Raw genomic sequence first — 10,691 nt, 5'->3', positions numbered from 1 at the left:
ATGTGCCAGACTCGCTGAATCAACTCCCACGTCTCCATTCGTAGCTTCTGGCTTGCAGAACTGCTTGTCTGACATATGATATATGATCAAGGTCCCCGGCCAGATCCCGAGCTGGCATCGTCATTCCATTGCCGGTCGCATTCCACAGCACGGTTGCCGTTGGCGCCTCCTCGCTTCCTGGAACGGACTATTGGCACTCTTCAACTTTAATCGTCATCCGCTTGGACGGCCCTTCATCTAGATCCAAACCGGCCGAAACTCTAAAATAACAATACCTCGCCACAGCCGCCGCCATGCAGCGAACTACGCCGACGTCGTCGGCGACGCCTACTTTTCCTCCCTTTTCCGTCGGCATCTTCACCAACCCCAGCTCCTTCTCAAGACCAACCACGCGCGACGGCAGCATCGATCCGCTTCATCCGCCGCCGCATTCGCCGCCGCCGCCCATTCCTACATCTGGCCCCGTCAAGGAGTCTCGCAAGGCCTCGTTCTCGCGGAAGGCCTCGCTCTCCGGAAGCACGCGTCGGAGAGGCTCCTCTGTCGGCTCGACCGCTGCCTCGAATCCCAATGCCATCGTGACCGACGCTGCGGCACCGCCAGCATTGCCGGACTACGCGCTGCCCGCCGCCGCCAAGGTCCAGAGCCGTGATAGACGGGACATGGGAAGTGTCGACGACGGCGTCCGAAGTCCCGTCAGCCCAACCGGCGGCAGCAGCGGCCTCGCGAGCATGAGCAGGACAAACACCGGCGCCGGGAGCTACTTCCCGCCCCCAACCCCCGCTGGGGTTCCATCCTCGTTGAACGGCGCTGCGGCCGGCACTTGGCAGCAGAGCGAGGCGAGCATGATACACCAACAAATCACCGACGTGGCCAACAAGAGGATATCAACCCTGGACTACCTGCGAAAGGCGTATGTACAAGACGAGAAGAGACGGGGGCGATTGCCCGTGGCCACGGACAGCTAACTAACTCTCACATGCCAGGCACGAAGGCCGAGTCTACTGGTTCAACACATATCTCTTCGAGCGGTCGGACCTGTCGCGGATGCAGTGCTTCGACCCCCGAAAGCTCGCCCGCAAGGCGGCAAACTACCTCCTCCTCGGGCTCTCCATCCCCACCATCAACGACCTGTACTCGTCCACGCCGGTTGAGTTTCTGCGCTGCCTCAACTCGCTGCTGTCCGAGTTCGACTCCTTCCAACAGCTCCACGGCGACTCCTCGGCGGCCCTCGCCCGGGCCCGGCTGCCAACCATGTTTCGCCGCCCCGGGGGGAAGTCGCGGCGCTCAACGTCCGCCGCAGAGATGCACCTCGACGACTCGCACGCGTTCCCGCCCCCCGGCGGCGCGGGTGCCGGGAGCGGCGCGCCGTCCGTCATGAACTTTGCCGTCTCGGAGAGCGATCTCCTCCCCGGCGAGGAATACACGTACCTTCTGACGCCGGCGCTCCCCTTTGAGCCCGACTTTTTCGAGACGTTTGCCACGCTGTGCGACGTCTTGGTCGATTGCTACTCGCGGTTCCTGGCATTGGTTCCTACGCCGAGGGAGTGCTCTGCGCCGGTCGCAGAGCTCTTCACAAAGGTGGATTCGAAGCTGCGCAAGATTATAGTACAGGGTGTGGTGAAGGAGTTTGAAGACCATAGCAGAGGTCATGTGAAGACGGAAGTGGCCAGTATCGGCAAGGTGGTCCTGGGGGGGTTAATGTGAGAGGGAGTATAATTGTCGGGGACACTTAATCTTGGGACGGTTTACTCGTTCGTCATGGAGTTGCATGAGTTGTCTTATTTTTGTTTCAAGTGGGTGGTTAGAGTTGACCTTTTGTTTGTCTCATTCGAGTGGTTGCGCTATGTACAGGGGGCCACGGGCATAATCACTGGGAGGTAATTTCGGTGCATGGTTTTCTCTCTCTGTTTTTTTTTTTTTTTTTTTTTTTTTAATTGCAAGTACAAAAGGGACAGTATTTTCGGGCGTCTGGGTAGACAAGAAGCTCGCGAGTTAGCAGATACAGTTGGCGTCAATGTACGATATAGAAGAATACTTTATAATATACGGACTCGGTTCAAACCTGGGCAGCAGTGTACCTGGTAATGTGGTCGTTGAAAATCAACAAGTGCCCGCTGGGCGATGGAATTGCCCAACATCTATGTACTATCGCCCGGGGGGCTGCCGTCTATACATTCTAGTAACATATACAATATCGTACAAGTAATACAACGGGCAGAGTCTATGCTGGCAATTTCACTTGGCAGCAGATTTGGCTTCCTCCTCGGCAATAACCATGTCAATCTCCCTCGCGACCAACCACTCCTTGGCGGCATCCATGACGCGATCCAGGGTCTCGCCGCCGTCCAAAACATCTGGCAGGTTGTGGACGTCGAGGCCGGCCCTGTGGTCCGTACACCGGTCCTGGTTGTAGTTGTAGGTGCGGATCTTGTCGCCGCGCGTAATCTGCGTCTGCGCGAGCACGCTGTTCCTCAGTCGGGCGGCCTCGTGCATGCGCAGCTCGGCGCGCTGGCTGGCGATGCGCGAGCGCAGCAGTTTCCACGCGTCCTCGCGGTTGCGCTGCTGCGAGCGGTGGTCCTGCATGGACACGGTCGTCCCCGTGGGCAGGTGCGTCATGCGGATCGCCGACTCGGTCTTGTTGACGTGCTGGCCGCCGGCGCCGCGGGCCCGCATCGTCTCGACCTTGACCTCCTGCGGGTTCACGTAAAAGTCGCTCTCGGGGTCGTCTGCGTCTGCTTCGCCGCCGCTGCTGCTCTCGGGGAACGACGGTAGCACCCACACCGCCACGGCGCTCGTGTGAACCCGCCCTTTGCTCTCGGTGCTGGGGATCCGTTGCACGCGGTGCATGCCCGCCTCGCTGCGGAACATGTCGTACGCGCCCTGGTCTTGGATCTCGAGGATGGCTTCCTGCACGGGGTTCTCCCCTGCCGACGACGACTGGTCCCCTGCCGCGTCGGCCATTTCGTACTTGAGCACGTTTGCGCGGTAGCCCCGTCGCGTGCATAGCGCCTTGTACATTTTGAACAGGGAGTCGGTAAAGTACCGGCCCTCGAGGCCGCCTGGCCCTGGGCGGAACTCGATCATGCACGGCATATCGGCGAACGGGTGCCGCGGCGTCAAGCTGGCGGAGAGGTTCTTTTCCAGAGATCCGAGCTTCGCTTCTTCGGCTTGCAGCTCATCGCGCGCGATGGCTGCCAGGTCGGGGTCCTGTTCGTCGTCGGCCATGGCTTGGAGGTCGCGGATGGACGAGAGTGATTGCTGCCACGCCGAGAGGGCGGCGGCGACGCGGTGCAGTTCGCCTGCGCGCCGGGCCTTTTGCGAGTCGAACTGGGCGTTGAGGGATTTCTGAAGGGCTTCGTGTTCGGCGGAGAGGGCTTTGGCGCGCTGGAGGAGGCTGGGTGCCAATGTTGATGGCGTGTCTGGCTGTGGTCAGCGGACGGTTGGTTGGGTTTGCTGCTAGGGGATTTGAGGGCATTCTAAGGTACCATTGGAAGCGAAACGAGGGAATTGCCGCTGGCATGAGCGCTGGAGCATGCGTGTGCAGCTTCGGCAGACCCATGGTGCTGAGAACATGCCGTTGGCGGCGGGCTGCGAGGATGAAGGGTTTGGATGTTGGATCGAGGTGAAAGAAAACTGTCAACTGGTTGGAGCTGGAGTGGGGACCACCAGGCACGGGCCATTCAACGCAAGGCAACAGTCTCGGCTCCAACAGGGTTCGGGCTATTACACATTATTCAAGTCTAATAATTCTATGCATATGTTCTATATGCGTCTATTTTTTACTGTTTCGTGCCTTCATCCCTTTTGCTTGCCCTCCTCGCCCCTATGAGCAACAGGCCGCCCATCACCAGACAGGAGCCGCCCCAAATTTGGACGCCGAGATAGCTCCCACCATTCACTTCGATCAACTTTCCGGCCAGAGGGGGGCCCGTCAGGGCTGCAACACTGACGATTGTGAAAATCATGCCGATCCTTGTGCCGGCCTTGCTCAGGTCCTTGGTCAGTCCGGCCAGTGTGGACGGGAACATGCCCTGGATGGCGGCAGCAAAAAATCCATAGATGCACAGCCAGGCGTAGTCTGCAGCGATGTCACGCACGCCTATCCACCCAAACATGCACACGGCAGCACAGAATATCGCGGGAATAAAGGTGTTGACGGCGCCAAGGTATCGGTCGGCGATGAAGGCCGGGATGAGACGCCCCGGGATACCGACGGCGTTGATGACGAGGAGCATTGTAAACGAGGTCGACTGGGTGCCGCCCAGGACGTTGAGGGCATAGGCTCGGGCCTGACAGGGTAAGTACTTTGTTGCAAAAAACCTGGTTTCGCGAGCCGACTTACATAGTAGTAGGCAAAGTAGGCAGCCCACAGCGTGAAAAACATGCTGATGGCAAACAGGAGATATGTGCTCTCCTTGAAGGCCGCCATTTCCACAATAGGGCCCGACTTTCTCGGCGGCAGTCTTGGCTTGACCAGCAGATAGACAATGACAGACGACACCAGCACGACCAGTCCCATTGCTCTCACGGTCCATGCAAAGCCAACCTTGGGCAGAAGCTGCTGCGCCATCAGGGGAAACACCATGCCCCCGGTGGCGCCGCCGCAAGCACCAAGGGATATAGCAATGCTCTTCTTCCTAGAAAAATAGGTCGAGACATTGGCGACGGTGGGCGCAAAGACGATTCCGCACCCGAGGCCCTGGCATATCCCCTGCGCCAGAAACACCTGCCAGTACTCGTGGGCCACGCTGGTGGTGGCGATGCCCACGAGCTGAAGCAGGTTGCCAATGATGAGAGCGACCTTGTAGTAGCCGGCGTCGAAGGCCCTGCCCGCAAAGGTGCCGACCAGGAAGACGAGACAAATTTGCACGCTGCCTATCCAGGCGATTGCCGACGGGTCCATGGACAGCATCTCTGCGTAGTGAGGCTGGAAGATGCCAAAGCTAATCATGTAGCCCCATGTGTTGAAGATGATCAAGTGCCCCGCGAGCACCTGGCACCAGGCGCGGAGACCGCCATCCGGAGGCGAGGCCTGGTATGCTCTGTCGACGGTGGATATCCGGGCAATGAGGTCCTCGGGATGAACTGCTTCTTGTTTGGTGCGTGCTTCGAGTTGTGCTGGAGAGGGTGTGCCTACCACCCGGTGGTCGGATTTCGGCGACATGGCTTCTTCTTCCTCTTTGCTGCAGGACGAGGAACTCGTCCCTTTGGTCGAAATTTTATTTTTGCGCATGCATCGATACAGCCGAGGTTTGCGAGCGAATCTCTTCCGGTCCTGTTTACAAGCAGATTTAACGTACCAAAATTCAAGAACTGATCGCAGGGGCGATTCTGACAAGAAAGAAGTTCAAGAAGCAAAAAAGGGGAAAAAACGGCCCAAGAATTGCATTCTTCTTGGTCATCGTTGGGGCCGCATCGCAGGGCGTGAATGAGAGCGGCTTCGGCCGCGACTGACGGAGGTGGATGTCCGGACGATTCCCGACGATGGGGACGATGGAGACGGCCTCCTGGGAAAAATTGGACTAAACCTTGCTGCTTTGCGACTTGTTAGTGGTTGGGCCTCCCTTCTGGATACAACGGTAGCATGAAGACGGTATCCACAGAATTGGGGACGGAGAGAATCCCTCTGAAAGGTGTGGTTGACTTTTGGCACGTCAGAGTCATGGACTGGGATGAGTGTCTTGTAAGAATTGTCCATGACAAGGAGTATGACGTGGCTCTACTGATATAAAGAAGGCGCAGAACATGGCTGATTATGAGACCACGCGATATTTACGTTTCTGCTGCATTCTGGCCGTCAATGCGCTCAACGTATATCAACTCGGAACTTAGGCCGGTGTACACTAAGTACCTCGTCGGCCGATTTAGTCATGGACGGGGCCCGTCAGCGACTAAGTGGACGAGCCACTTAGTTGCCAACGGGTAGTTGATGGTTTATGCGAGTCTGATCATCTCTTCGCCTGGGAGCAGAGCAGGCCCCGTCTTCTCACCGTCAACGCACAAGACAGTAAGTAGTACTATTACGGAGTAGGTCCGTGCAATCGGATACATATCGGGTTTCCGACATCCAGTCCCTTGACCTAGTTCCAACTTCGCAGTGCGCTTGTTCGTCGCCGTGGTCGGGTTGATCTTGGCGCACATGCATCCAAAGTTGGCCATTGACATTTCTCTCACCCTCACAACAGCCTCATCTGCGCAGCCCTTTGCTTCAGATCTTCAGCCGCCAAAGTCAATCAGAGGGCGCAAATGTGGCTCCATAATGGCTGGCCATGGCCCATTTTCCATAAGCCACGCCTTTCTGCTTACAAACCGGCCGCGCTGGCTGGCCTCTTGATGCTAGTCTGTTTTTGCTGTTCGTGTTTGGTCGAATTTTGGCAAAGAATGCTGCTCGAGTGTTTATCTACATGAGAAACCCCCTCTCTCTGATTCATCCATCTCAAGTTGTGTATAGACTGTTTTCAGACGTCGGGCTCGCATCGGTGACATCGCCTCCACCAACCACATCATGGCCTACACACTTTACATCGCCAACAAACGATACTCGTCCTGGTCCATGCGGCCATGGGTGCTCCTCAAGGCGCTCGACATCCCCTTTGACGAGAAGCTGCAGCTTTTCAAGCCGGGACAGCGCCAGCCCGACTTCCTCGAGTTCTCGCCCACCGGCAAGGTCCCCTGTCTGTACGACGCCGAGCGCAAGGATGTCGCCATCTGGGACTCGCTCGCCATCTGCGAGTACCTCGCGGAGAAGCACCCGGCCGCATGGCCCAGCGACCCCGTGGCCCGGGCCTTTGCCCGGTCCGCCGCTTCGGAGATGCACTCCAGCTTCGCCGCTATTCGCGACGAGTGCTCCCTGAATGTCGCCTTGCGCATCGAGCTCGGCGAGCCAAGCGAGGGGCTCAAGCGCGATCTGGAAAGATTTACCGCCCTGTTCAACGAGGGCATCCAGAGGTTCGGCGGTCCGTTCTTGGCCGGCAACAGCTTCACGGTTGCCGACGCGTTCTATGCGCCCATTGCCTCGAGGGTCAAGACGTATGGGATTCGGCTTGATGGCGCGGCGGGGGAGTACCTGGACCGGCTGTATGAGCATCCTGCTGTGCAGGCGTGGATTCAGGAAGGCATTGCGGAGGCGGAGAGGGAGCCGAGCCATGAAGACGACTGTGTGAGGGGGCGAAAGATTTTGCAAGACTTGTGCAAATAAGTTGGTCCACGGTCAACGGTCAACGGTCGCCATTGTAATGAGATTGACAGCCCGGACTAGCGCTGACCCGAGGGCCTCCAGGGAAGTTCATGTTTTGGGAAGGGGGGATGGGACAAAACGAGCTTGGGGGTTCAAGTCGGCCACGATTTGGGCGTCGAATGGCAGCCAGATATAGTCATCAACAATACTGAAACAGCCATAATACTGGCCTAGCCAGCTGCTCCTTTGGTCGCACTACGTGGAAATCATGGACGTGATACTCAATTGCGCCGCCGTGGAGCCTGGCCTGCAGATGGGCTCGAAAGTTCCCATCAGCCGCACCGATAATCACCAACACAAACCTGATGGTGAGTCTATGGCTGTAGAGTAAGTTGTACTGCTATCAAGAATTCGTAGAAGATGCCGCGCCATGCCTCCAGATGAACTGCAACGCAAATAAAGTACGTTCCGTGGTCACGCCGGGTTGTGATGTTTTATCGTGTGAGAATTTTGTTGTACAGAGGAGATTGAAATGTTGTGCTTTGGTTGCCATTTTAGGCCTAGCGACTGGGGAAGTGGGGCAAACATGACCACTTTGGTCACAACCGTTGCCAGGTTTACATGATTTGCTCTTCAACGCAGGGTGCGAATTGTTGGTTGCAGTTCCTGTCATGACGGATTAATTATTAATCCATAGGCCTCACAGGTTTCCCCCATTTATGCCGCGCTCGAACCAACACTTCGGTGAATGTTCTTTCTGGAGTAGTCTAGATCTACTAGGCTGTCTTCTGTTGAGCGCAGCATTCGCCGGCGTACACTCTCGTAACCTCATCCAGACAGCCGACGACGGACAACGAGGCGTAGAATTACCAGTCGCCCCAGCTCTCCAGCCAGAACCTACCACTAACTCGACAGAAGTATTCTTTTGGCTCCCCGCCCCCGCTTTCGGAACGGGTTGTCCCGGCAATGGAACACCATATCTCGTCAGCCACGGCAAACATGCGGATCCCGGCTACCCTGGGGTTCTTTGCTCAAGCTCCGGAACGAAATCCGGAAAAATACGGCCAGAATGCGAACCACCAGCAGAAGAAGTGCTCCCAGCAAGCTACTAGCTTTTTCATGGACAGTGTCAAGAGGGCTCGGGAGAGAAACCAGAGGTACCAAATCTTGCTGCCAGGCACTATTTCTTTGGCCTTGGACAATGTTACCAGTCCTAATCGGCTCTTTGTGTAGACAAAGTGAGACCGAAAGAAGACTCGAGGAGCCAAACATTAGTCAAGAAAGACGACAACAGATCTGGTCCAGTAGTGGCCGGAAGGAAGGGCAATACTTGCGGTTCTTGCGCACTAAAGATAAGCCCGAGAACTACCAGACAGTCAAGGTCATTGGAAAGGGCGGGTTTGGCGAAGTGAAACTAGTGCGAAAAAAGTCAAACGGCCAAGTCTACGCATTAAAGTCTCTAATTAAAACGGAGATGCTTCAGAGGGATCAGCTAGCGCACATTCGGTCCGAGCGGGACATTTTAGCGGAAGCTGAAAGTCCGTGGGTCGTGAAGCTCTGTACTACCTTTCAGGATGCGCATTTTCTCTATATGCTCATGGAATTCCTACCGGGTGGTGATTTGATCTCAATGCTAATCAAGTACGAGGTCTTCTCAGAAGATATAACCAGGTTCTACATGGCAGAGTGCATATTAGCCATCGAGGCAGTGCACAAACTCGGCTACATCCATCGGTAGGCCAGCCTGAGCATTGTGCCCCGTCCATCACTTACACCGTTTAGAGATATCAAGCCAGATAACATCCTGCTGGACCGGGGCGGCCATGTGAAACTGACCGACTTTGGCCTGTCTACCGGCTTTCGTCGTCTGCACGACAACAGCTACTACCAGCAGCTGCTGCAGGGAAAGTCTAGCAATCCAAGAGACCAAAGCTCAATGACGATTGACCAGATTAACCTTACTGTTAGCAATCGGTCGCAGATTAACGAGTGGCGGCAGTCGAGGAGATTGATGGCATACTCTACTGTTGGAACACCGGACTATATTGCGCCTGAGATAGTCACTGGCCGCGGTTACTCATATAGCTGCGATTGGTGGTCCCTCGGCACCATCATGTACGAGTGTCTGGTGGGATGGCCTCCATTTTGCGCCGAGTGCGAGCACGACACGTACCGGAAGATTGTGAGCTGGAGGCACACTTTGTGTTTTCCCAATGATATCCAGCTTGGCCCAGCCGCTGAGAACTTGATCCGCAGGTGAGCCCTTTGAACACCGCTGGTTGCTGCTCCCGTGCTGATGGCTCAGATTGGTTTGCGATGCCGAGGACCGAATTGGCCGTGGCGGGGCGCAAGAGCTCAAGGCACACCCTTTCTTTCGGGGAGTCGAGTTTGATCATTTGCGCCGTATCAGGGCGCCGTTTGAGCCGCGGCTGACTTCCAATATCGACACGACCTACTTCCCCATTGATGAAATTGATCAGACTGATATGGCTAGCCGCCTCAAGGCCCAGGCACTGCCTGGCGTTGAAACGCCGTTGGGGGATTCGCTGGAGATGAGTTTGCCTTTTATTGGGTACACTTTCAAGCGGTTCGACACCAATTTCCAGTAAGGGATGAATGCCAGTAGCTTGCCTGTGGCATGGGGCGGGTTGTAGAGCGCTGGAACATGTTGGTATTCACTGCATGGACCTCGCCTTCAGGGTAATTGGTCAAGCCGGTCTGGATGAAATAAAATGACGGGATAATGTCAGGCCACAAGAAGAGAAGTGAGCCAAGAAGGCAGCTTATAAGCTGGGTGTGTGGCATATTCGGCCGGGGGCCGCTATTACTGGGTCATTTTGCTCTATGGTTTAGTGCTCAAACCCGATAACCACTGACAGATAGGCACAAGAAAATGAATCTGATTATCTTTCTAATCCGTAGCTTACTTGAAACTATAACAGCACCTTCACCTCTTAATTGAGTATACTATAAATGATATCGGTGTGTCACGGTCTCGGGTTTGGGTATGACGAGGCACACGGTATTTGCACAATTAGGCCCCACTTGATGCGCTACTGGCACGAGTATTGGGGTATGTTAAAGAAATGAGCTATATTATATTATACTACACAAACAAGTTTAATAAAGAAGGGCGATATGAGACAAGTACGGAGTATACGCACCTAGGTAGGCAGTTGTTTGTGCCAAATCCAGTCTCCGTATGTGGCTGAATGATGGGCGTCCAGCCCTCCTCGCTATTTCAGAGCCCATCCACGGAGCACTCCATTCTGCGCACGCCCAGACTTTACACCAAAAGTATCAGGATGTCGTCTACCGGTACTCCTTCTGGATGCCACCGAACTCAGCAAGAATATGTTGTGTCACTCCAACCGCGGACAAGATTGCTCCAATCTACGCTTGGAGCAGTCAGCTCTGGCAGGGGCTGGCTACAAAAGCCAGTTCAATGCGCTTCGTGCGTGGCATTATTGACCTTGCCAGTATGAGCGAGGGACTACCGGCCATACCAGACAAC

At 55.7% G+C, this 10,691-nt stretch overlaps 5 protein-coding genes across 7 annotated transcripts; 3 read left to right on the top strand and 2 right to left on the bottom strand.

Annotated features, from left to right (window-relative positions):
* Positions 1-13: 13 nt before the first annotated feature.
* J3458_016847 (uncharacterized protein) lies at positions 14-2,049 on the top strand. The gene is made up of 2 exons (XM_066121022.1): positions 14-910; positions 984-2,049. The coding sequence occupies exons 1-2, from the start codon at positions 294-296 to the stop codon at positions 1,702-1,704; spliced, it is 1,338 nt and encodes a 445-aa protein (XP_065973954.1). The 5' UTR covers positions 14-293; the 3' UTR covers positions 1,705-2,049.
* On the bottom strand, positions 2,050-3,580 carry MRF1_1 (Peptide chain release factor 1, mitochondrial). Its single transcript, XM_066121021.1, has one exon. The coding sequence runs from the start codon at positions 3,223-3,225 to the stop codon at positions 2,236-2,238; it is 990 nt and encodes a 329-aa protein (XP_065973953.1). The 5' UTR covers positions 3,226-3,580; the 3' UTR covers positions 2,050-2,235.
* Positions 3,581-3,698: 118 nt separating this feature from the next.
* Positions 3,699-5,481, bottom strand: J3458_016845 (uncharacterized protein). The gene is made up of 2 exons (XM_007811005.2): positions 4,343-5,481; positions 3,699-4,289 (listed from the first exon to the last, which is right to left on the bottom strand). Exons 1-2 carry the CDS (start codon positions 5,231-5,233, stop codon positions 3,780-3,782), a joined length of 1,401 nt encoding a protein of 466 aa, XP_007809196.2. The 5' UTR covers positions 5,234-5,481; the 3' UTR covers positions 3,699-3,779.
* Positions 5,482-6,505: 1,024 nt separating this feature from the next.
* J3458_016844 (uncharacterized protein) lies at positions 6,506-7,198 on the top strand (the record flags this gene model as incomplete). The annotated part of the gene is made up of 1 exon (XM_007811004.1): positions 6,506-7,198. The coding sequence occupies one exon, from the start codon at positions 6,506-6,508 to the stop codon at positions 7,196-7,198; it is 693 nt and encodes a 230-aa protein (XP_007809195.1).
* A 643-nt stretch (positions 7,199-7,841) lies between these two features.
* On the top strand, positions 7,842-10,199 carry CBK1_2 (Serine/threonine-protein kinase). 3 transcript variants are annotated; one of them, XM_007811003.2, is made up of 4 exons: positions 7,983-8,334; positions 8,411-8,911; positions 8,960-9,433; positions 9,483-10,199. In XM_007811003.2, exons 1-4 carry the CDS (start codon positions 8,144-8,146, stop codon positions 9,784-9,786), a joined length of 1,470 nt encoding a protein of 489 aa, XP_007809194.2. In that variant the 5' UTR covers positions 7,983-8,143; the 3' UTR covers positions 9,787-10,199. The 3 variants fall into 3 exon arrangements, with proteins under 3 accessions (XP_065973951.1, XP_065973952.1, XP_007809194.2); XM_066121019.1 differs by having other exon boundaries at positions 7,842-8,911; XM_066121020.1 differs by having other exon boundaries at positions 7,842-8,911; positions 8,960-10,199.
* Positions 10,200-10,691: the final 492 nt, after the last annotated feature.

Source organism: Metarhizium acridum, assembly GCF_019434415.1.
Source record: "Metarhizium acridum strain ARSEF 324 chromosome Unknown scaffold_405, whole genome shotgun sequence".
Lineage (NCBI taxonomy): Eukaryota > Fungi > Ascomycota > Sordariomycetes > Hypocreales > Clavicipitaceae > Metarhizium > Metarhizium acridum.
This window is presented reverse-complemented; position numbering and strand designations above follow the sequence as displayed.

Coding starts and splice junctions, on each gene's coding strand:
- J3458_016847 (XM_066121022.1), top strand. CDS start 294: ATGCAGCGAACTACGCCGACGTCGTCGGCGACGCCTACTTTTCCTCCC. Junction 911..983: donor CTGGACTACCTGCGAAAGGC/GTATGTACAAGA, acceptor CTCACATGCCAG/GCACGAAGGCCGAGTCTACT.
- MRF1_1 (XM_066121021.1), bottom strand. CDS start 3,225: ATGGCCGACGACGAACAGGACCCCGACCTGGCAGCCATCGCGCGCGAT.
- J3458_016845 (XM_007811005.2), bottom strand. CDS start 5,233: ATGCGCAAAAATAAAATTTCGACCAAAGGGACGAGTTCCTCGTCCTGC. Junction 4,290..4,342: donor CCTACTTTGCCTACTACTAT/GTAAGTCGGCTC, acceptor TTACCCTGTCAG/GCCCGAGCCTATGCCCTCAA.
- CBK1_2 (XM_007811003.2), top strand. CDS start 8,144: ATGGAACACCATATCTCGTCAGCCACGGCAAACATGCGGATCCCGGCT. Junction 8,335..8,410: donor GCTCGGGAGAGAAACCAGAG/GTACCAAATCTT, acceptor CTCTTTGTGTAG/ACAAAGTGAGACCGAAAGAA. Junction 8,912..8,959: donor AAACTCGGCTACATCCATCG/GTAGGCCAGCCT, acceptor TACACCGTTTAG/AGATATCAAGCCAGATAACA.